Below are 23,100 nucleotides of genomic sequence, written 5' to 3'. Positions count from 1 at the left end.
GGCAGAGGTCAAAGCAAGAATTTACCCTGAGCCCAGGGTGGCGCATGCCTTCAATCCCAGCATTCCCTGCACTCGGGAGGCAGAGGCAGCAAGATCTCTGTGAGTTGGAGGCCAGCCTAGTCTACAGAGTAAGTTTCAGGACAGTTGGAGCTGTTACAGAGAAACCCTGTCTTGAAACAGCACCCCTCAACCACCACCACCACCAAAAAATAGAATTTACTATGGTAAAACTCATTTTTCCCCTTGGAAATCAGAGCCTTTTTTTTTTTTTTGAGACAGGGTTTCCTGTGTAGCTTTGTGCCTTTCTTGGAACTCACTTGGTAGCCCAGGCTGGCCTTGAACTCACAGAGATCCGCCTGGCTCTGACTCCTGAGTGCTGGGATTAAGGGTGTGTACCACCACCGTCTGGCTCAGAGCCTATTTTTAAAGAAGCTTTGTTATTTTATTTGTAATTGTGCATGTGTGTAGATATGTGTGTGTGAATGCAAGAGCCCATAGAGGCCACAAGTGTTAGATTCCCTAGAGCAGGTAGCAGTTGTGAGCAGCCCAATTTGGGTGCTGGGAAGTGAACTCTGATCTGCAAGAGCAGTACACACTTAGGAACTGAGGATCTCTCCAGCAACCCCCACCCCACACTTGGCTTTGTTGTTGTTTCGTTTGAGACAGGGTCTTACCATGTAGACTAGGCTGGCCTTGAACTCAGAGATTCGCCTGCCTCTGCCTCCCAGGTGCTGTAATTAAAGGTGTGTGCCATCATGCCTGATGACTGTTTTTTACATCTTCTCCTCTTAGTATTTGGTCCCAGAGGGCACCAGTTTCCAAACTGTGTGTCAACAGCTGAACTAAAACACTGTTTTTCACCAAGCAGCTTGGAAGGAGGGAGACAGCATGCTGGGTGGTTTGGGTGTCCAAAGCTGAACTGAGTTGAACCTGGGAGTTAGCTGAATCAAAGTTAGTATAGATGAAACCACATTAGATTATTGTGGGACCTAAATCCAGCGATTGGTGTCCTGCTAATGAGCGAATGGACTAGTTAGGTCATTTGATACCTTCATTTTATACTTCTGGCCTCCATAAGGGCGAGAGAATGCACTTTTCAAGTTCAGATGATGGTTACGGCTGCTTCTGGGCTTAGGCAGGGCAGGGGCATGGTTCTGTACCACAGCACTTGCCTGGCATAATAAAGGCCCTGGTAATTCCCTTGCTTAGCACTAGGAGAAAAATCCATTTTCCTACTAGCCACATGTAACGGGTGAGTTATGGGGCCATATGTCTTCAACTACAAAATAAGTGAGTAGTCAGCAAATCATCCTAAAATAAGAACAGGGTTCTCTGAGCTCATGAATTAGGCGTTGATGTCCATGACCAACTGATCTTGCCGCTATGGAGCCTGTGGAAGCGTACGTCTACACTAGGGGAATGCGTGGCAAAGGAGGCCATTCACCTCATGGCCAAGTACAAAAGCAAGAGGAAGAGTCTGTTCCCCGACTCGCATCCAGGGCACACTCCCAGTAACCTAGCCTCCCTACCTCTTAAAGGTCCCACCCCCAATAGTGCCCAGCTGGAGACTAAGCCTTAAACTCCAAGGCCTCAGGGGGACACTCAAGATCCAAGATAGAGTAACCAGAATGAACACTGGTGTAGAGGTGGAGGGGGCCAAACTCACAGGGGACTCTGGCCCATTTGACAAGCCCAGGCTGTGCAGACTAGGCCTCCCACCCTGTCTGTGCTGCTCAGGTGTCAATGCTATAGACACTGTACCCAGGTCTGGCCTGTCTTTGGTCCAGCTGGCTCCTATTCAGCCTGTGGATTGATTACACTCTCTAGAGCAGGCCCCCCATGGGCCAGGCTCCTCCCCACCTCCTCCAATGGGGTTGGTCCCCCGGGCAGTGACGACACTTCTTCCTCTATTTCCCCCCCCCCAGCCCCCGACAACAGGAAGGGTACACCCAGAGGAGGCCACTGCTTGCTGCCATCAGGAGGCCCAGGAAAATGCCCAGCACACTCAGAAACTGTTGGGTCTTGAACTCCAATGCTGGGGGATGGTGGTAGCAGTTCCAGGTGGTAGAGACCGGGAACAAAAAGAGATATGGACATCTGCCTGCTTTCTTTGGGTGCCCTGGGTGACACTGACCCTCATTTGGTTGTAATGAATGATCTATCCACTCAAGAGCAATTAAATTAACAACAAGAGAAAAAAAAATCCCTACACCAACTGCCACACCGTCATTCAGGGTGACTGACAGGAACCTAGCCACTGACTGATCTTTATGCTGGGTTTCGGTTAAAGTCTGGCTAGGCACAGAAAGACACATACACACACACTAACCAGTTAAAATATCCAAATAAAATTTACTACAACTTTTGTAGAATTTCATTGTGTGCTACAAGACTTGTTGCATAGGAAAGTATTCAAAGCCCCTGAGGAAAAAATATCCGTGGTTTAAGGTGCAACTGGTTTTGTTTCTTCTTTGGGGAAAAAAGTAAAGAGATGTTCTCTGGGTAAAATGAAGGTGCGGAATGATGGGCGTGTCAGTGCTGATGGGGGATTCGTGTGACTTGGTTCTTGTGGCATTAATACCTACTGTTTACTTTTAAGTCTGTTGGTCTGAAGTGTCTGAGTCGGAAGCTAGGGGACATTTCAGCTCAATGTGGGGCTGTACACTGGTCACAAACGAAGTCATTAACTGGGCCAGGAAAGCAGATGGAGGGCAGCCCCAGGGTCTGGAACTGCCCCTGGAGACCTACAGCCTGAGTCCCGCCCATTGCTGGGCTCACTTAACCGCTGATCTTTCTGGCATGAGTTCTACTTCCTGTTTCCTCCCCAAAGGCCACCGCTACTGTGTGACCCACCACCCTGAAGCTGAATACAGTCCTCTGGAAACTCCCACCTTTCACTTAGGGAAATATTCCCCGTGCTAATATTTATGCTGTGAGATAACCAGTTAGTCCCATTCCTAAGGAGATGAAGCGCACCAGGAGGAGAAGGTTAAACGTGAGAGATGAAGTGTGGAGTTTGGCAACGGCAGACGGCACTTCTGCACGCCAGCATGTGACATCGCCTGAAAGGTGACCGTGATGGACACAGGAAGAGTCATGGGCCACCAGGCTCTGGCTGGGTGGTGCGGCTTTCCTCCCACCTCCCACCGAGGCAGAACCACCCTGAGGGAGACGGCATTCATGCCCGGAGTGGCAGGGACCACCTTATTCTCAAGGGAGCATTGTCCTTCTGAATGGTGACCGCATACACCCAGGGGTGACAGGGACCCCCAACTCCAGCTGATTTCTTATTTGTTGGCAGAATCTCAATGGCACTGAGCTGCCACATGGGGGCTTTGCTACTCACCAAAGCACACAGAGCAACAGATCCTGTGGCTGGCCAATCTGGACAGCCGGGAAGGAGGAGAAAGGAAGGGTAGGGCTGCGGGTACCCCCAGGGTCCACCTACTGAAAGCCACCAGGCCCACGGACTTGCCTTTTCACAGGCGATGTGTGGAAAGTGTCCACACCGAGCAAAGTGCTTTCCACTCTGAGTGTCGAAATGCAAAGTATGCCTGGGACTCACAAACACCTGTGGCCTTTAAATATCTATATACACCTGGAACATAATTTAAAAAGGCCTTCAAAGAACATAAAAACCTCAACAGCATTTGCCTTTACTAAGGAGATTTTTTTTTTAAATAACTTTTACAGTCCATTAAAAAATTAGATACCACCTTTCTTATGTCCTCTCTAGTCTTTTGTTAAAAAAGAGATTTTAAATTTAAACATACATTTCAACAAATAGAAAGCAACATGATTGGCAACAACCAGAAGTAGAAAGCCCCTGGGGCCTGCCCCTGGATCGAGGGGACGGGCAGAGAGTCCAAGGTCCTTGGTCCCTCTTGGGTGTGGCTGGCAGATGGGCCTCTACCTGAGCAGCCAGCCCCCTGCACCACCCGGCGCTGGCTCGGCCCCCACTGTGGACAGATGATGGGGGGGTCCAGCTCTGGCGAGGCGTCAGGCAGGGGCCCCCCACTCAGATCACAAAGTCATCATGGTCCGCGGGGCTGAAGGCTGCAGCCCGCAGGATGTCCAGCGAGTTCACCAGGATCAGGGTCCCCGTGAGGTGCTTCCAGCGCCTGGTGATGGGGTTCTTCATCTTGTCCAGGCCTATGTGCAGCTCCTGGATGACATCTCGGTAGCTGTCCCCAATCTGGTGGCTCCAGGTGAGTAAGAAGTCATAGGCGGGTTTCCACATGGCCTGGGTGATGGAGTTACCAAAAAGAGAAAGCAAGGTCAGAGGACAGCGAGCTCTGTCTGTCCGTCAGTCACTCCTGTGACACTCACGTTACAGTCACAGCAGCAGGTGGAGCAGCTGTGCTGGTCAGCCTACAGTGGGGAAATGGTAGCACCCTCGTGATTCTGAGCCACCGAAGAACAGAACCTCTCCTTCCTTATAGTGCCTGCTTTCACCCGTGCCGTGTATTAGAAACAGATCATGCAAAGAAAGAACACCTTCAGGCTCGAGACTTCCCTGTCTTGTGAGTCTGAATCAGCTTCCAGGGACACACCACAGTCACCCTCCACAAACAGGCAGCCAGTCTTTGGGCAGGACTCCACCATACCCACCTTGGCCTAAGTTAGGTAACACAGCGGACGTTCAGCCAATACAGGGAGCCCCCCCCTTCCATCCCCGCTCACCCCACCCCACCCCCAGTTCTGTTGATATATTTGTTGACCTTACAAGAGGCAATTTAAACGTCAAGTTAGCAAAGGAGGGCAGCCCACCCTTCCCAGCTTGTGGCAGAGCACCCTGGTGACTACTACCGTGGGTTCTCAAGGCAGGATCCTTACCCTCCTAGAGTGTTAGAAAGCTCGTCGTTTATTACTGTACCCCAAGGGTCCCAGGAACTGAGGGACAAAGTAAGTAACCAAGGGGTTGGAGCCCCACTCACCTCACTGTCCACCACCCCATTCCTGTCTCGGTGGGGAGACTCATATGCGTCCATCTGTTGCTTGGAGACCTTGGCCAGTTTCTCAGCCAGTTCCCTCCAGCGCTGGGCCACCTCAACAGCGGTGGTCAGGAGCACAAAGTCCTGGATGAGTCTGACCACCAGGCCCTGACAGTCCATTTTCAGCAAAGCCTGGGAAGATGAAGAAGCAGTGTGAGGCCAGGGTAGGCTTGGCTTTGGGGGGAGGTCAACCTGCAGGTGATGCTCTTCACCCCATGAGTTCAGGGCCTATGCAATGTCCAGGGCCCTTACCTAGCACACTAGTACCATCCATGTACAAGAGGAAAGAGATGGCTGACAGGGTGTATGGGTTGGCACCATCTCTAAAACTCATGCTCAGGACCCCAGAGAGTGACCTAGCTTGGAAAGAGGCCTTTTCAGGTGTACTAAGACAAGTAAGGCCATGACAGGCCACCATGGCTGATGTCCTTACAAGAGGTACTCACTTGCAGGGCTGGATTGGTATTCTCTCCACAGGGAAGGTGAGTGGTGCTCTCAGCTGTGGGGAGGCCTGGCTCAAGCTGGCCAAGCACATCTGTTGTGCAGATAGCAACACACACTGGGAGACATGGAGCAGCTCAGTCCAGAGCCCCTCAGCCAGAGATGACAGAGGCAGAGGCAGCCCCAGCTTCTGGAGGCTCTTCCCATACTGCTGTCATTTCAACTACTTAACATATTTCACAAAGTGGTTGGTTGTAATTTGGATTTTTGATATCTGGAAAGAAACTTTAGTTTTTAAGAAAACTAAATATGTGTTTATGTCGCAGAAAAAAAGGCATGATCATGTATGTAGTAACGTGTGTGGGAGCGGGTGTCAGGTTTAAGCTTTGTTTGATGTGCTGTGAGCTTAGGGATACACTGAGGCAGGAAGGGTCCCCTCAGCTCTATGTGTTGTCCTGGATGAGAATGTGAATGAGCACAGGGCTGAACAGCAAGTCACTCAGTCATATCAAACAAACCCTGGTGTCTGTGCACTTGGCTGCCTGGCTCTGAGGTGGCCTGGTGTTCTAGGTAACAGCGTGAGTCAAAATCACCTGCTCTGGATTCAAGTCACTCTTGGCAGGGGTCAGCTAATCCGTTCTCTCCCCAGGTGCTCCAGGCATAGACGACAAAGGTCCTGGCACATTCAGGCCACTCTCTGGCCTCTGATGGGCCACTGCTGACCAGGAGAGCACATGGCCAGGTCCAGGGCAGCTGAGGGTCCATTTCTGGGAGTGTGCGTGTCCACTCAGCTTTCCTCACACCCCTTCTACTGAGCCCAGCACTGGCTGTCTGTTACCCAGCTGCTCATACCACACAGTGTGTTTGAGCGCCTTCTCCAAAGGGGTGAACTTTGGATACATGGAAGTTCTGGCAACGGGAAGTACACCCGAGGATTCCAGCTCTGGGGATTCCTAACCCTTATATAAATTGCTTACTCAGGTATACACAGACACACTGGGAAATACTGAAGGAAATAAAACACAATCCAGATTTCAGATAGAATGCTACTAATGCAAGCGAAGGGACAGATTTAAATTGTGGCTTGTAGGGTACATGGTTTCGGTCCCAACTTCGGGGGGGGGGGGGGGGGGGTTCGGGGGGGGGGTGCGAGGGGGAGAAAGACACTGCCTAAAGGCAGCTCTTCTACTTTTACTTTCTTTGCTGTGATAAACACCCCGAGCAGAAGCAACATGGGAGGAAAGGGGGCTTACAACTCCAGGTTACATACAGTCCATCACTGAGTTGGAAGTCAAGGGAGGAGCTCGGCCGGCGAGTGACGTCATACAGCAGAGGGAAACAGATGTGCCCATCCTGTCTGCTTGCTGCTTTCTACCGTTTTACACAGTTCGGGGTCCCGTGCCTAGAGAATGGCACCACCCACATGGGCTGGGTCTTCCTATATTATCATCAAGACAGTCCCCTGCAGACATGATCAGGCCAACCCGATCTAAACAATTCTTCAGTTGAAGTTTTCTTTATAGGTAATTTTATGGTAAGCTGACTTTAAAATTAACCATCACAGCACTGTAGACAATCAGGAGGTGAAGGGACATGGCTGTGTCTCTATTTACAGTAGCAGGCAGCCACAGGCTGTGTGGCTGCTAGCCTGTTTTTACAAGCTCTTAGGAAAATACAGTAAGCGAGTATTTGGGTTTTTGCCATTGGGTTTGTTCCTGAGAGGCTCAAGTCTGGATGGAAAAGCTCTCCTATGCAACCCAAGGGGCATGGCTCATGGGTTACCCTCTTCACCCAGTTAGCCACACAGCCAGCAGCTCTCTCTCTGGTGGGTTTTCTCCTGATCCATTCTGAGCCCCTTTTGCCACCCTTCCAGTCTAGACTCTTCTGTCTTCTTGCTGGCCGCCCACCATGGAGTCTTGGGACACCTCAATCCACTCCCCTCCTAGAGACAACTGCCTTCCTGGCTTGCACCCTACAAACCCACTCCCTTCTTTCGCACACAAACTCCTCCAAAGGGCCCACTGTAGTCCACATTCTGTAGGTCCCATGCTGCGACCGAATGGACAATTGGAGGCTTGGTTTTTGTGGTGGCTCCAGTACCGGAAGAGACTGCTGACCCCACCCTCAGGGGCGGGATTTTCACAAACTTCCCAGCGGTTCAGTGAGTCTACCATGGTTGTTTCTAAAAATCTCTTTTGCTCTTTCATTTTCAGCCAATGACTCCTCCCTCCCCACAGGAACAGAGACCACTGGGCCCATGCAGGGTGGTGTCCTCAAAATGGGAAACAGCGTCTTACACCAATGGCATGCTGTCTGGGACTACAGAGATGATGGCTCAGTAGCTGAGAGCATTGCGCTGTCACAAAGAGCGGAGTTCAGATCCCAGCACCCATATCAGGTAGCTCACACACGCCTGTCACTCCATCTCCGATGGAACTGAAGCCCTCCTTTGGCCTCCAAGGGTACCAGGGCATGTGTGTGAACACACACACACACACACACACACACACACAAAACTAAAAAAACCTTTTTCTTTTTTCTTTCTCCTTCCTTCCTTCCTTCCTTCCTTCCTTCCTTCCTTCCTTCCTTCCTTCCTTCCTTCCTTCCTTCCTTCCTTCCTTCCTTCCTTCCTTTTTCCCTGAAACATAGTTTCTCTGTGTAGCTTTGGAACCTGTCCTGGAACTCACTCTGTAGACCAGGCTGGCCTCAAACTCACAGAGATTCACCTGCCTCGACCTCCTGAGTGCTGGGATTAAAGGTGTGCGCCATCACTGCCCGGCTCAAATCCTTTTTGAAAAAGTGTATTGACTTAAACTAAAAAGCATATTACTGGATTAAACCCATCACAGTCCCTAAAGAGCTGGTTCCATGGGGTTCTGCCTATGACTCTTTCTCCCCAGGCCAATCTGCACAGTGGCCACCTCAAACCTTCCCACTTCCTCTAGTTAGAGTTGCCAGCGCAGTGATGTCGATGATGCAAAGGCAGCTTACAAACAGAAGGGGATGCTGGTCTATTTGTGCCTTGCTAGGTGAGGCAGGGGAAAGGTGGGGCCAAGGCTAGAAGAAACCCCACTGACCCTCGGTCATGAATCCATGAAAACGAAGCAGGTTGCCGATGCTGGGGTTAGCCAACCGTGGGTTTTTGAAGTTTGGCCAGCCATTAAAATTCAGCTATTCAAGAGGCAATGCTCGAGATAGCTGGGGAGAACAGAACTCGGAGGAACCTGTTTTCTTTTTATTACAAAACTGCCTTTGTCCCAGGGCCAACTCTCAGCCAAGGCCCAAATGCATCTCCTCTAGGTAGGAAGGCAGAGGAGACCCAGAGGTACACAGGACCCTCCTGACTCCTCCCATGGACCAAAGAAACAAAACTCCTCTCCAAACTTGCCACGCTGAATAAGAATCTGACCTTGACTAGCAAATAGGAAATGGCCATGATGTTTGCCCACAAAGGAAGGAGCTGGGCCTACTCCAGGTAAGTGTCCTTCGCAGCAGGACGGACAGTCCATGGAAGGGACAACCACGTGGTTTACGTTCCACAGAAGCACCTGATTCTGCAGTCAATGAAGGATGCTGACAGAGGGCTCCCAGGAAACACATGCTCCTGCCCTGGGGAGCTCCAGTCAGCCAGGGAGGCCAAGGCAAGGGGGCTCTCCATGACCTTCAGGAGATCTGTTTCACATGGCGAAAGCTGAGGGGAGAGACCTGTTTGACCCCTGTGCGTGACCTACATGCAGAGTCCATGTCCCGTTCACTTCTGGCTTCTTTCCCAGTGAAACAGCCATCAAGGCTTACTGGGGCCTAACTGTCAAGGGCCCTCATAATTCACACTGCCATCTCCCTTTCTGGGGGAGTCTCAGGCCTTTGGTCCCATACTGTGTCACAGCATGTTACCACGGGCCACATTCAAAGGGTCTCATTCCTTGCTGTTCCTCAGAGAGATGTCTGGCATGTCATACAGAGGGGGCAGGTGGGGATGGGATGTGGAGTAGGAGCCAAAGAGCAGGAAGGGTCAGGAAGAGGTCACCAAGGGCTTCTGTTGGCAACAGTGATCACCAGAACCACACAACTGGGGTGGGTTGCCTGAGGGAAACCATGGGGATGTTCCATTGCCTCATCCTCCAAAGCCCAGGTTGCTGGAAGAACCAGAAGGCCTTGAAAAATGTTCCTAGCTGGCCTGTGGTCAGTGTGCCTCAGAACCAATATGGAACTTCTCTTCCCCAAGCATTGCTTAGAATGCCTATTCGGTTTATACTGACCAAGAGCCTGTTGTCCCCCGTCCCCGGACTAGAATGAACCCAGGCAGGGAGCAGGTATTGCAGTAGAGACAGATGTCAGAGGCGCCAGGTAACACAGAGCAAGAACTTACATCAAAGCAAGACCAGGCTTTGGGGCTGAGGCTTTTGCCACTAAGTCCCAGAGCTTGCTGCAGACCCAATGACACACGGGTACCCTCCAAAGATGCAAGCAGAGGCTTCTGGATCACAGCCCTATTGCCTTCTTCCCTCAGTGTCTGGTTTGCTTTCTGTTGCTGTGATAAACATCATGACCGAAAGCAATGCTCCCCTCCCTCGGGGGTAGGGGAGTGGGTGAAGGGGGAGGGAGAAAGGGTTTATTTGGCTTATACATCCTGATCACAGTCATCACTGAAGTAAGTCAGGGCAGGAATTCAAGCAGGAGTTGGGAACCACAGAGTTGGGGAGCACAGAGGAGCGCTGCTTATGGGCTTGCTCAGTTGGCTTTCTTATACAACTCAGGACAAACGGACAGGAGGAGGGTTCCCCACAGTGGGCTAGGCCCGCCCACATCAATCATTAATTAAGGAAATGCCCCCCTAGACTTGCTCTTCAGCCAACCTGATGGAGGCGATTTCTCAATTGAGGCTCCCTCTTCCTGGGGACTCTAGTTGGTGTCAAGTTGACAAAACTAATCAGCGAACACAGGTCCACCCAAGACCACAGAGAGGCTCATAAATGGAGATGAGGGGAGAGACACCTTCCGTGGGGGGGGGTGGTCCTTAAGTACTGGACAGCTGCACTTCCAACACTGTCCCCCTGTGTGCTGGCCCGATACGACCCATGCTTGTCTGCCTCAGGAAGCTCACCCCCAGGCATGGGCACCTGCCGAGCACTCACCATCACCAGCTCCTTCTGGAAGGACTTCCGGTCCTTGTTGTCTGGGTTGTTACAGTCTTCCTTCAGCTTTTCCAGAACAGACGCCACCCGCTCTGCCTCGCTGTCCAGCTCTGCCCGGCAGAAGAAGGTGAGCGGCAGGTTCCCATAACCCAGGGCATCAGCAAAGGCCCGCCAGCTGCTGATGTTCTCCATAAGCAAAGTCCGCACGGAAGCATAGATGTAGGTGAGGAACTTGCAGGGCCGGAGGATCTGCTCCAACAGCACTGATGTGCTCAGCTCAGGCCCCGCGAACATGCTGGGCCGGGCCTTGCCCACGACCAGCACATTCTTGGTATGCACCAGGCCCACCTTGCCCTGATAGTAGCCAATGTACCACTCCTTGGTCCACAGCTGCCCCTTGAGGCGGATGCGTTCCTCACTGAGCAGGGCCACTGCATCCCCCTTCTTGTACTCCAGCAGGTAATGGCTCTTGTTCTGTCGCACCACAGTCTTCAGGAGCTTGCCGAACTTGAGACTAGACACAGGGCGGTCCTGAAATGTCGGGTACTTGGTGGTGACCACAAATGGGGACAAGATGATCTTCCCGACCTCGTTCTTCTTAAGGAACCTCCTCTGCCCAGAGGGCTTAATGGCGCTTTTGGGGGGTGGCTGCGGTGTCTGGACACAAAACTGGGTGAGGATGGTGTCTTGATCGTCCTTGACCTGTACCCTCAGTGTGAAGTCGGACAGCTCATTGGGGTTCTGGGAGATGACAGAGTAGATCAGACGGCTAACCTTACCGAGTTTCATCTGGAAGCCTCTCACCACTTTGGCCTGCTCGCTGGCCTTGACCTCATAGTTGGTCATGTTAGAGAACATACACACTTTGAGATCCTGGGGTCTGGACAAGACGAACTGGTGCCTGCCCCACAGTTGTAGGGCCACTGGGGCAGGACCGGGAGCCTGCCGAGTAACCTCGCTGACCAGGAGGGTCTTGGGGGCACAATCATGTCCAAAAATGGTCACCACTGTCTTGAAGGATGGATGGATGTGTTTGGGACCATAGAGCCCCACAGTGACCCTCTTATTGATGAAATCCCACACGGTGGAAGGGTAGAGGATGTTGGGGCCCTGGGCAACAATAGCAAGGTACATGCAGGGCTCTAGGTTGTCCAGCTGTACCTGTATCGTGTCCCCGTAGCTGAAGGCCAGGGGGATGGGGACATAAGGCCCCTCCTTTGAGTCACTTCTGAGGCACTGCAGGACCACTGTACTTTTGCTGAAGATGTCGCCCTTCACCTCGGCGGAGACCTTCATTTCCAGGATGATGAAGGTACTCACCTCCAGGTTGCTCAGCTTCACCTCTACCACGGGGCTGATGCTGCTGGATCTATCACTGTTGAGCTCCAGTGGGGGGTCCAGCAGGGCCTTCATGGAGATCTGCTGTGTCTCCCCAGGGGCTACATGGCCCTCGGGCACGTGGATGCTGATGTTGGTGTCGGGGAGCTGCACGGAGCCCCCGGAACTATCCAGCTTGCACACGATATTTGTTTCCACTGCTTGGGTCTGGCCCCAACCTGGGCTTTGGCCGAGCAGGTCCAAGTCATGACAGGACCGGGCCAGCTTCCGGTGATTCAGCCAGGCGGTTCGGAAATCTTCTCGGCTTTGAAACTGTTCTGGGGCAGGTGACTTCAAGCCTGTGAAGAAACTGGATGTCGTGGGAGCATCCGATTTGGCTTGTAGGACGGAGAGTTCTGAAAGGCTGTAGGAACGCTTACTTCTGAAGAAGGGATTGTCCCGCTTAACCGGCTGCTCCATGTGGAGTCCATTAGTGGCTGGGAGCTCGTCAAAGATGTTGCCGGTGCTGTTGGTGGTTGCCGAGCTGGATTCGGTGAAGGAAGATGTGCCCGTATCAAAAAGGAGCAAATCCACAGTACTCTTGGGGTTCAGCTCATCCATGCTGGGTTGTGCGTTCCCGTTCAGAAACGGGTTCGTTTGGACTCCATTCCAGAAAGGGTTGTTACTATAGGGTCTGCCAGATTCTTTCTGGTCATCTGTCCAGCCCCCTAGCAGATCCAGCTCCTTGGCGACTTCCTCAGGGCTGTCTGGGAGATTATCGATCATGCCACTGTCACTCAGGGTCGAGTTCCGGTAGTTGAGCGGCTGCACGTAGGAGGAAGGGATGTAGCCCATCTCGGTGGTGTTGTGGGCGTACCACCACTCTCCGCCAGCCGTGTCCAGGACGTAGAGGCGGTCGCCCTTGGAGAACTTCAGGGTGGTGAAGTTGTTTGGGTAATAGTCTTTGATTGCAATCACCTCCTTTGCGTTTCCAAAAGGCGTGTGGTTGTCTACTAGCAAGGCACTGGGGGAAGGCACTGCACGAAACACAGAGAGAGAGAGTGTGTGTGAGGCCAGGCCTGCAGGCACAGGAGACACTTCCAAATTGGGGGCAGAGTAGGTAGATGAGGGGTGGGGTGGGCTAGAAATGGATGGTGCCATTATATAGTCACCAACCCAGACAGAAAACAAGAGAAACCATCCAGGTAAAGATTCATGTGAGCCCCACGAAGCCCATGCAATGACTCAGGAGTGCTCAGGTGCTCTGCCACTCAACCACTTTCCAATTCAACCTTCTAACTGAGGCAAAGGACCCAGAAGAATGTCCCGAAACCACCCTAGAAAGGCAGATCACATGATAGGAAGTGGACATGTCCCTGATTCTGAACACCTCATTTTGATAATTTTTTTAAATCTAGTTTCTGTCCAGGACTGTCACTATTATGAAAGGGAGGATAAATGTAAAATGACAGGGTAGGCAGTGGCCCGGGGATGCTACGGGCTAGGCAGTGGCATGCTGCATGTATGACCGGGAATGAGGAACCCTCAGATCCAGCGACAGATCAGTCTTTGTTCTCTTTTGGCATGGAAGACAGAAGAGGAGGGGCAGGTCTCTGACACCCAGGACTAGTTCAGTTTCAAAATCCAGCCATTCCTCACTCCTCTTCAGCTGACAGTGGTGTGTGTGTGTGTGTGTGTGTGTGTGTGTGTGTGTGGAACCATTTTAAATATTATTTGAAGCACAGAACCCCCACACCTTGATAATCGGAGGTTTGTCTAGCCATGCAGTGTGTTACTCTCCAATAATTATTTGAACACAGCTTGAAAAGCCATCACTTTAAAAACACATCAGGGTTCTCCCCATCCCACCATGCCCGTGAGTACCACAGACAACACCTGGAACAGACAAAAGAAGTCATCTAAGCAGAGTGTGTGCTTGGAAAAATAGTGGATGTGTTCAGCTCCCATATGAGCCAGCCCCCGTGAGACGATTGTCAAGGGAGAGAATGCTCTTCCTGATGGAGGCAGACACGGTACATCCCCTGGGCAAGCCCTCCACCATGGCCTTACTGAGTCTGCAGACATCGGGTCTCTGTAGCAAACAGAAATAAACATTCTTTCCTTTTAAATTAAACTGTGCATGCTTGCACGAGTGTACACACACATACACACTGGCGCACATGGCATGGATGTGGAGAACAGACGGTCACTTTTAGGACTAGGTTCTCTCCTTCCACTGTGAGACCCAGAAATTGATCTCACGTCCTCAGGCTTAAGGAACGAGCTCTCTTATCCACAGAAGCATCTTGCCAGCTCAAATAAGAACTTTTTCTAAAACCAAGTGTATGCAGGAACAAGCAAAAGGACTAAAAACTTCCCAGCTAAACCAACCTGACAGCTGCTCAATACAGGATGAAGCCCACGGCCATTGGGTCATCATCTATCCCACTGGCTGCACGGACACCATTTCCTGCCAGGTTCCTCTCTCTTTGAAAGGGGACACAACAGATCAAAGTCTGTCTCGTTGGCCAAGCTTGGGAAGCAGACAAGGAATCGCTTCACTTACATTCACAGCTGGCAGAGGTGCTCTTGGCTTCCTCGGGCCCTGGAACCCACCCTCCCACTCGTTTAAAAGGATGCAAAGCCCTGCTGCAGTGCCCCGCTGCTGTTGGCTTGCCAGACCTCCGCTGAATCGCCTTTTGGAGCCATGTAAGCATGGGGCCCCCTATTTTTCATCATGGAGAAAAAGCAACTTTCTTAGTAGGCTGTGGTGAGGCCTGGTGGTGTACAGTCTGAAGTCAGGAATGTAAGGAGAGCATCAGGTGTAGAGTCCCAGGAGGCATCCTCCTTGTGCCTGAGGCAAATGTGGCCTGAGACAGGGGACTCACGCAGTTGGGCTTCGGTACACTTAGCTCATACCTTCTCTCCTGCTGCCTTTCCCTATGACTCCTCACGCATCATCAAACCTGCCTAGAAACATTCCAGTTTAGCCTAGAATTTGGGGTCTTCACTTCCTTTCAAAAGGTTCCCATGTCATGATAGCATGCGTGTAATCAGTCTGTGTGCATTCTGCTCGATAATCTTTGTTAAAGAGGCCACGTCTGCAAGGATGGAAGTCTTCATGCCTCAGAGGTATGGTAAGTACCGCAGGAACCTGGCACATAGTAAGTGGGCAGGGGATGTTCATGAGCAGACAGTCACACGTTAGGACTAGAACCGCTGAATCACGGTGCTGGCGGACGCGTCACAATTCCCCGGCCTGTGCCCTTCTGCCACCAAATCACAACAGTGACTAAACCTCTGGCGAAGTCGCCTAAGCAGAGGGAGGGTAGGGTTCTTCTCACAGTTAGAGGGAAGCATGGCAGAGATCGCAGGGCTAGCAGAGTGTGAGGAGGCTGGTCTGCCACCAGGAAGCAGGGAGAGATGAATGTTGGGGCTCAGCTGGCTTCTTCATTGTCTCCTGCATTATCCAGTCCCTGGGACGAGGCTCCTCACATCTAAGTTGGGTCTCCACATCTCAATTAACCCAGTCTGGGAACTGCCTCCTTGACTGGATCTGTCTCCTAGGTTGAGTCTTGATTCCGTCAAGCTGAAAATATTAACCACCACACAAATCCTGCCACTGGAAGATGGGAATGAATAAAGACCCCCGGCAGGGTCAGGCTAGCTTCCTCTCTGGAGGTGTACTAGGTGCAGGCCACAGGCAAGCAGGACGGGAGTGCACCATTCCACATGAAGTTGCAAAACCACACAAAGCCTTCAGGCTGAAGAGCCCCCACCCCAGGGAAACAATAGCTGCACAACCCTGGGTGGCCACGCCGAGAGATGACACTGGATAAGAAGGGTATGAGCCACGGGAGAGCTAGAGAGGGCTAGGCCCCAGTAAGGCGTGTCTGGTCCTGTTCTTCCTAACTTCTGGCCATTTCCCCTCTCCCTGAGGTGTGGGACAAGGCTGCTCTGGAATAAGTGTCTTTTTTTTTGTTTTGTTTTTTTAAAGATTTATTTATCTAGTATACAGAAGAGGGCGCCAGATCTCATTACAAATGGTTGTGAGCCACCATGTGGTTGCTGGGAATTGAACTCAGGACCTCTGGAAGAGCAGCCAGTGCTCTTAACCTCGGAGCCATCTCTCCAGCCCTGGAATAAGTGTCTTAATTCCCTCACTGACTATAAGCAGAGACTTGGGGAGCTTAGGTGGGAATTACTGACGTTCCGGCCTGCTCAGAGCTTTCCCTGACCATCTGGGAGGAAGTCTTTCCTTGATGTGTCAAGAAGGGGTAGAGACAGAAGGGCAGGTCACACTGTGCTTCTGAGGACTCGTTCTGAACCCCAAGAAGCTCTGGAGGAAAAGTGGGGAAAGGGAAGGTGAGCCGGGCAGGGTTAGAAATCACAGAAGCACTTCTCCCCCACATCTGTGGCCAGTCATGTCCTCACAGGACACACATTTTCTTCCTCGATGCCTACACTAGAAATAAAAGACAAACACCAAATAACAAAAAAAAGAAGCCCCTCAAAACCAAAACACAAGAGAAAATTAAATAGCGTGTGCCAGCCATTAAAACCTTGTCGGAATCCCTCCAAAGTTATTTGCTGTTGTGTTCCCTTCAAATAATTAATTCCCCTACAGCAATATTTTCAGCTTTCAAAAAAGCCAATGCACTGAAGGATGCTTATATACAGTCTGAAACACATCCACACAAATTATCATCTTAGGTTTACTTGGCTGAAGGTAAGAACGGTTTTACTTAACATTCTGAGCACCCTCCTTCGAGGAGACGTGAAAATCTATTTCACTCGAGGATCTGGCTCCTCCAAGGGGCAGCAGTCTTCCATCCCTTGGGGAACCACCATGGTGGAGTGTGTCATCAACTCCCTTCATGGGGACAAGTCTCCATCATCTCCTCCACTGCCGACACCAAGCACAGGGAGGGAACAAGAGGGGTTGGAGACAGAGATCTACCTCACCAAATCTTCATCGAATCCGCTCCTAACGAGACATGGGGAGTACTATCCAGACTGACAACCACCTTGGTTATAACACAACAAAAAGTATTCCCCGGGTGTTTGCAAATTCAGAGTTCTGAATAATACATGTTCTATCCCCTGGCCTAAGATTTTGTACAAGCAAGACATGAATCAGAGTAGAAGAGTCTGCAGTGGGTGTTGCGACAAGACCCACTTGCCCTTTGATGCACACAGTCAGAAAACGAATGTGATGCTGCCGGCTGGGGTAGTCCAGCATCGAGGCCCAGGATCATCTGTGCAGACCAGACTAAGACTCCTCAGCCCTGTGTGACTTTGGATTCTCAGACGCCCTCTCTGAACCACACTGGCTCTGCACACTCTTCAAGCTTGGTTGCTTTCGGGTCATGACTGTTATTTTCAAGCCCTCAGCTCTCATGTCTGTGTCTTGACCACAAACCAGGCAGGTTCTGCTCACCTCTTCTAGCCTCCCCCACCCCAAAGCTAGAAATAAGAACATGCTGCCAATTACCCGACTGCAAAAACACAAATGTTCCCTTATTTATAGCAACACCCACTAACTCTGTTGCTATAACACCTTCCAGATCGTTCCCTTTCTTTCAAAGAACACGTGAAATGGAGCTCAGGACTGCATGCAGAAGCCAGGACCAGGGAGCAGGTGACTGAGCCAAAGGCTGAAGACACTGGGGCTGTGGCTTCAGTCCAGCATCACTTGTTCTGACTTTGCCAAGGGGAAAGGAACAAACAGAGATAAAGTTCTGAGTGCCTAGCGTGAGAGGGGGACAAGGAGTGGCTTCAGAGTAAGCTGTCCTTTTTAACTCCAAGGACGTGCGTGCGTGCGTGCGTGCGTGCGTGCGTGTGTGTGTGTGTGTGTGTGTGTGTGACATTAGCAGTGAACTGTCAATGCTATAAGAAGGCTGACCACAGCGATACAGCTGACCAGATGCATCCCAAGGCACAAGTGACTAGAGATGGTCCAGCAAGGTCTGAGTAGCTTTTCAGGAATCAAATGGCATCCTGGCATCTATGTATGTATCTGAAAGATAGGTTTTCTCAACAGCCTGATACTGTGAGCTAGCCAGCCAGCCTGGTGCACTTGGTAAGTTCCACGTTCAGGAAGATACCCTGTCTCAAAAACCAAGGTGGGTGGCATCTGAGTGTCATGTGGCCTCCAAATGAACTTGCGTCCATGTGTACCCCCACCGCTGTGCATCCCTGCCCCTATAAATTAGTAACCGCATGGTTGTGCACACAACCTTCTTCCTATACATCCAAAATGACATTGTTTTGAGGAGGAACCAATAGCATGGTAAGAGTTGGAGGGCCGAATTCAAAACTCACTGCCTGTACACCCAAGAAGCTCCAGGGTTAGGGAGACATCAATATCCCACTGTCCCCTCAGCCAGGGATTGGCTAGGATCTTACCTTTGACATCATTAAAGCTTGTCTCTGAGAAGCCCTCGCTCAGGTCAATCAGAGTCCCCTCTGACTTGCACCGAGGGAGGCCACTGGAGTTGGCCGCCCGGATGCGCTGGGCCGCCATGTTGAAACTCGTGGGAGGATGAGGCCCTATGGAATCATATCTTCTCCCCCAATTCCAGCAGGGACAGCAGCTGCTGTCTCATAGATTCATGTTGCACGGGAGGGTCAACTTGGCAGTGTGCTTCTTCCTGAACAGAGAGAAGAAATAATTTCCTCTGAGCAAGTGGAGGATGGCTTTGAGGGTAATCTTACAGGAGGAGGGAATCCTCTTCCTTCCAGATCATTCCAGTGAAGAGAGGAGCAATTCATTGCTCTGGCTTGGGGGCAGAAGCGGCATGCTGCCCGGACTCTGTGCCCAGCGAGCGTGCAGAGACGCTCTTCCTAGGGCACAATGGGGTCTGTGAAATGTGTCCCAGCACCTGGATGACTATACAAAGCAGTCAAAGAGGACAGCCTGGGTCTGTGGAGCACACGGCCACTTCCAGGACTCAGGAAGAAAACAGCCTCTGTCTGTCCAGAGTGGAGGACAGACCACTGTTGGAGGGCAACTGTGGGAGGCTTGGCACAGGCAATAGTGAGCCAGGGGCACGGTTTGTTCTCCAGGCCTTTCCGTGGTGGCCTGGGGGGCTGATCCCTGTCCGTGCATACCCATAGTCTCCACTGGACCACAAACAAACATCATAAACCCAGTCCTCGGGGGCCACCAGGTATTTGATGTATAGCTAGTACATGTGAAATTGGGCCCACTATTGAACTGCTATTACTAGGTAGGTGTGGAGGACATTATCATGAAGGAGGTTTGCTCTGCGTGGGGATGGGGAGAGAGAGGGTTAGGCACCTGTGGCGAGATGGGGGTGTGTTTCATTGGTTTGGGGCAGACCCTAACCCAGGACTGAAGGACAAGAAACAGCAACAGCAAAGAGCTGATTTCAGTGTGTGAATTTTGCAGCTTCTCGAACAGAAACCAATAGATACTGCCTCCACTGGTCACCATCAGCCACAGCTGGCCCACCGCACTGGAAGAGGAGACAGTCAGATTTCATCCCCAAACAACTGGGCTCTTATAGCATGACCTGAGTTCCTTATGGCTTAATGCCCCATCTAGAACATGAGTGGGAATGTGGCCTCTGACCAGGTGTGAGGTCCTCACACCATTCTATGAGAAGGTGGTACCTCATGCCCACTAGCCCCAGGCTCTGCATCCCCAGCTCAAAGGCCCCATGCAGTAAATGAGCAGGCTCCATCCACACCTATCTCCTGATGGCAGGGTGACCTGTACACAACCTGAATCCTATTCAGCCCTAGTGTTTGTGCCCATCACCTGGGGTTAAAACCCCATTAACTAGACTCGATTTTTTTTTCTTTTTAAGGAATATACATGATGCTTCACATGGAATGAGCTAGAACATGAAGCAAGGTTTCCATGAACACCAGTTATCACCACCAAGCATCAGAGGCCAGTCCTGGCTCCAGTCACCAGTGGGCAGAGGTCCAAGAAAGGCTTCCAGCTTCCTACCGACCTTAAGACTCCAGAAGATCACTCTTGCAAGCTCTCTATGCCAACGACTCAGTGTCATTTAGGGACACTGGGAGAATCATGGCAGAGCAAACAGAGGCTTGAGAGTGGAAGGGGGATGTCACTTCAGGCATGGTTTGGAGCCCATACATAACCTGAGCTGGCAGAGGGGGGGCTGGGGCGGGGGGTAGTGCTTTCCAACTGCACAATGCCAAGTGTCCCCTGAGACTTAGGGCTGGGGTGCCCAAGGACAGGCAGCAGATTGTGCAGCTAACATGGAGGGGAAGGTGAGGTGGGGGATGTTTACTGGCTGTGACAACTGATGGCACACTTGGCTTTATCCGGTAGACGCTGGTCCGTCCAGAGCTGCTCTGGGGACCCCATGCAAAGGAAGGGTCTGCTTTGGTTCTCCATCTGCTCTAGGGACACAGCTATTTACTACTGTGCCTGCTTTCCTCTTGTGGCGAACATGTCCCTCCAACAACAGGAATGAATCGGTCACCTCTGCCATCCCTCCCACTTACTCCTTTAAGGAAGGGGTCTGACGGACTGCCCCACTCTTAGCAGCGAGGGCCGGTTTTATAGAGGGTTGAAGAACCAAAGGCCAAATGGCCGGAACAAGGGGCATGAGCGCTGATCTCCGAGGTAAGCTCTTGGCTTTGGAAAGGCTATAGGCAGAACCTTGTCCAGGCTTCCACGTAAACGGCCTAGGGTGTGATGGACCATAAAAGCTGGAGTTCAGTATAGGCCCGCTCAAAGGTACCCGAGCCTGGTACTGTAACAGGGGTAGGTCCTGGAGTGCCTAGTGAGTGGGCACCAGGGCTGGACAGGTCAGCTACACCTTCCCCTGAGGACTTTTGGGGTTTGAATGAGGAATAATGTCTCCCACTTTTGGGGAGTTTTAGGTGGTGCAGCTTTGCCAGAGGAGTATATCAATCACCAAGGGTGGCTTTGAGATTGAAAGGTCATGATACATCCAGTTTACGCTCTGCTTTTGTGCTTCTGGTTCAGTATGTGAGCTCCCAGCTGCCTGCACCTGCTACTATGCCTAATGCTCGCTGCGCTGTCCTGCCTCCCTGCCATAATGAACTCTTATCCCGCTGGAACCATGAGTCTAAATAAATCATTTCTTCCACATGTTGCTTTTGGTTGTGGTGTTTTATCAGAGCCACAGAAAAGTAACTAATACTCCTGGCTGGCAGCCATCATGTGATGTCGTTGAGAAAAACAGTTTCCTTTGAGAATGGTTACTGGGGGGTTAGGAAAGCTGGGTGCTGCCAGCCAGGTGCAGGGACAGACGACAATATTGAGGGATCAGACGAATGACTTCTCCTCCCCCCAAATCTTGAACAGAGGGCGAACTTACACAGAGGTACTGGGATATTTCTAAATGGGCAGCTTTATGGGGTGGGCCGGGGGTAGACACCAGTGCGTAGCATCTGCAAGACTGGGGCTCTGCAGTTTCCCCATAATCACCACAAAGGGCTCAGAGGTGAGTGGAGAACACAAGCCATCAATACAGAAAGGTGGTTCCGGGCCCTCTCATGACCACGAGACCCGGGGTCAGATCCAGGCCTCAGGAGTGGGCACAGATTCTAAGAAGATGAAACACAGCTGTCTGTTATGGAGAGGACACAGCTAGTGTCCCGAGCCAGGGAAGAGACGAATACTGTGGCAGCAGTTACACAGGGACAGCAGGATAAATAATGACACCCTCAGAGGCGACATTCAAGAGACAAATAAGTCACCACCTAGGGGTGCTCCATCGCTCTGTGCCAGGTCCACAGGAGAACGGCAGCTAGCAGCACCCACAGCTGCCCTGCACCCTGTGCCCTCACCCAGAAGATTTCCCCCTACCTGGGCCTCCCACTGTGCTGGCCTGACCCTCCAACTCTGCTGACAAGGCATGGGTACCAACCCTCAGTCTCTCACTCACCTTGTGGAAGCCACTGACCTCAGGAGGCCGTGCGATAGCCTCGAGGCTGGCCCTTTCTTCCTGAACCTCACAGCCAGTGCCGTGAGCTTACCGGTTCTTCCACTATCTGTTCAGGTGAGCGCCTCATTTTCTCCGAGGTCACACCATCTCAATCCCTCAAACCTCTGGGGGTTATTTCTAGTCTCTAAGGAGGCCAAGTCAGCTCTCCAGCCCAGCATGCAGAGCCCTCGTGGCTTAGCTGCACCTCACCTCCAGGTGTGTGGCCGGCCTCCCTGCTGCACACCCACCCTACTACAGACTACGTTGCACCTGCTGTTTCTCAGGCCTGCCTAGAGTTGCAATTTCATTTTCTAGTCCAGGCCCAAATGAAATCATGAAGGCTCACCTGGGCTTCCGAGAAGCCAGGCTTCTCTGCATCCCCTCCCTCTTGTCTCCACCCACTTCCCGGGGTGCTGCAAGTTCTAGGTGACTCATGGGCACTAGCTCTCATCAGATCAACTCAGTTAACCAATGTCTCCAGAACTCTCTTCCCCAGTTACTACCATGTTTTTGAACTGTTTATTGCACTCTGGGTCCTTCAAGGCTCAGGTGGACATGGCTGGGCTCCCATTCAATACCCACCTATCTTGGATACAGGACCACAAAGGTGTCCAGGGTTTCCTGAGTCTAAATCCAACCCAACACCTTCCCCAGTTCTTAACTGCCATGGGAAGTTCCATTTGACCAGCCAAACATCCAGAGGACCTACTATATCCCTCAGTTACACACACACACACACACACACACACACACACACACACACACACACACACAGACAGAGAGAGAGAAGAGAGAGAGAGAGAGAGAGAGAGAGAGAGAGAGAGAGAGAGAAGGGCAGGCAGCTCCATTTGATCAGCCAAACATCCAGAGGACCCCTATATCCCTCAATCACACACACACCCCTCCACCATTAGAGTAACCTCCATCTGACCTTTCTCAGCACAGGCACATCACCTCAGCTCAGCTCAATTACAGAAATTGGCGCCTTCCCTCCAGGCTGCTTGCATCCTGTAGTCCACACCTCAATCAGCAGTGGGAGGCTGCCAGGCCTCTCCACCCACCCTTCTGCACTCTCCGGAGTGTTTACACTACCTCCAGGCACTGTACTACCCGCCCTGCTGTCTCTTGGATCAGTTTCCTATATGTCTTGCTCTCCTCCCACCTGCCTCCACAGTCTCTCCCACAACAGGACCCAGCATGCCAGCATATGCTGTTTTGGAGGGTGGCCTGGAAGGTTCTCCCAGGCATTCACTAGAC

General features: G+C 51.7%; 1 protein-coding gene across 1 annotated transcript; it reads right to left on the bottom strand.

The window, feature by feature from the left end:
- Positions 1-2,332: 2,332 nt before the first annotated feature.
- On the bottom strand, positions 2,333-18,537 carry Sh3bp4 (SH3 domain binding protein 4). Its single transcript, XM_036173488.1, has 4 exons — positions 18,296-18,537; positions 10,571-12,924; positions 4,938-5,126; positions 2,333-4,243 (listed from the first exon to the last, which is right to left on the bottom strand). Exons 1-4 carry the CDS (start codon positions 18,411-18,413, stop codon positions 4,019-4,021), a joined length of 2,886 nt encoding a protein of 961 aa, XP_036029381.1. The 5' UTR covers positions 18,414-18,537; the 3' UTR covers positions 2,333-4,018.
- Between the last annotated feature and the right edge of the window lie 4,563 nt (positions 18,538-23,100).

Source organism: Onychomys torridus, chromosome 23 (genome assembly GCF_903995425.1).
Source record: "Onychomys torridus chromosome 23, mOncTor1.1, whole genome shotgun sequence".
In the NCBI taxonomy this organism is placed as follows: Eukaryota; Metazoa; Chordata; class Mammalia; order Rodentia; family Cricetidae; genus Onychomys; species Onychomys torridus.
This window is presented reverse-complemented; position numbering and strand designations above follow the sequence as displayed.

Coding starts and splice junctions, on each gene's coding strand:
- Sh3bp4 (XM_036173488.1), bottom strand. CDS start 18,413: ATGGCGGCCCAGCGCATCCGGGCGGCCAACTCCAGTGGCCTCCCTCGG. Junction 12,925..18,295: donor AAGCTTTAATGATGTCAAAG/GTAAGATCCTAG, acceptor TGTTTCGTGCAG/TGCCTTCCCCCAGTGCCTTG. Junction 5,127..10,570: donor TCCAGAAGGAGCTGGTGATG/GTGAGTGCTCGG, acceptor TCATCTTCCCAG/GCTTTGCTGAAAATGGACTG.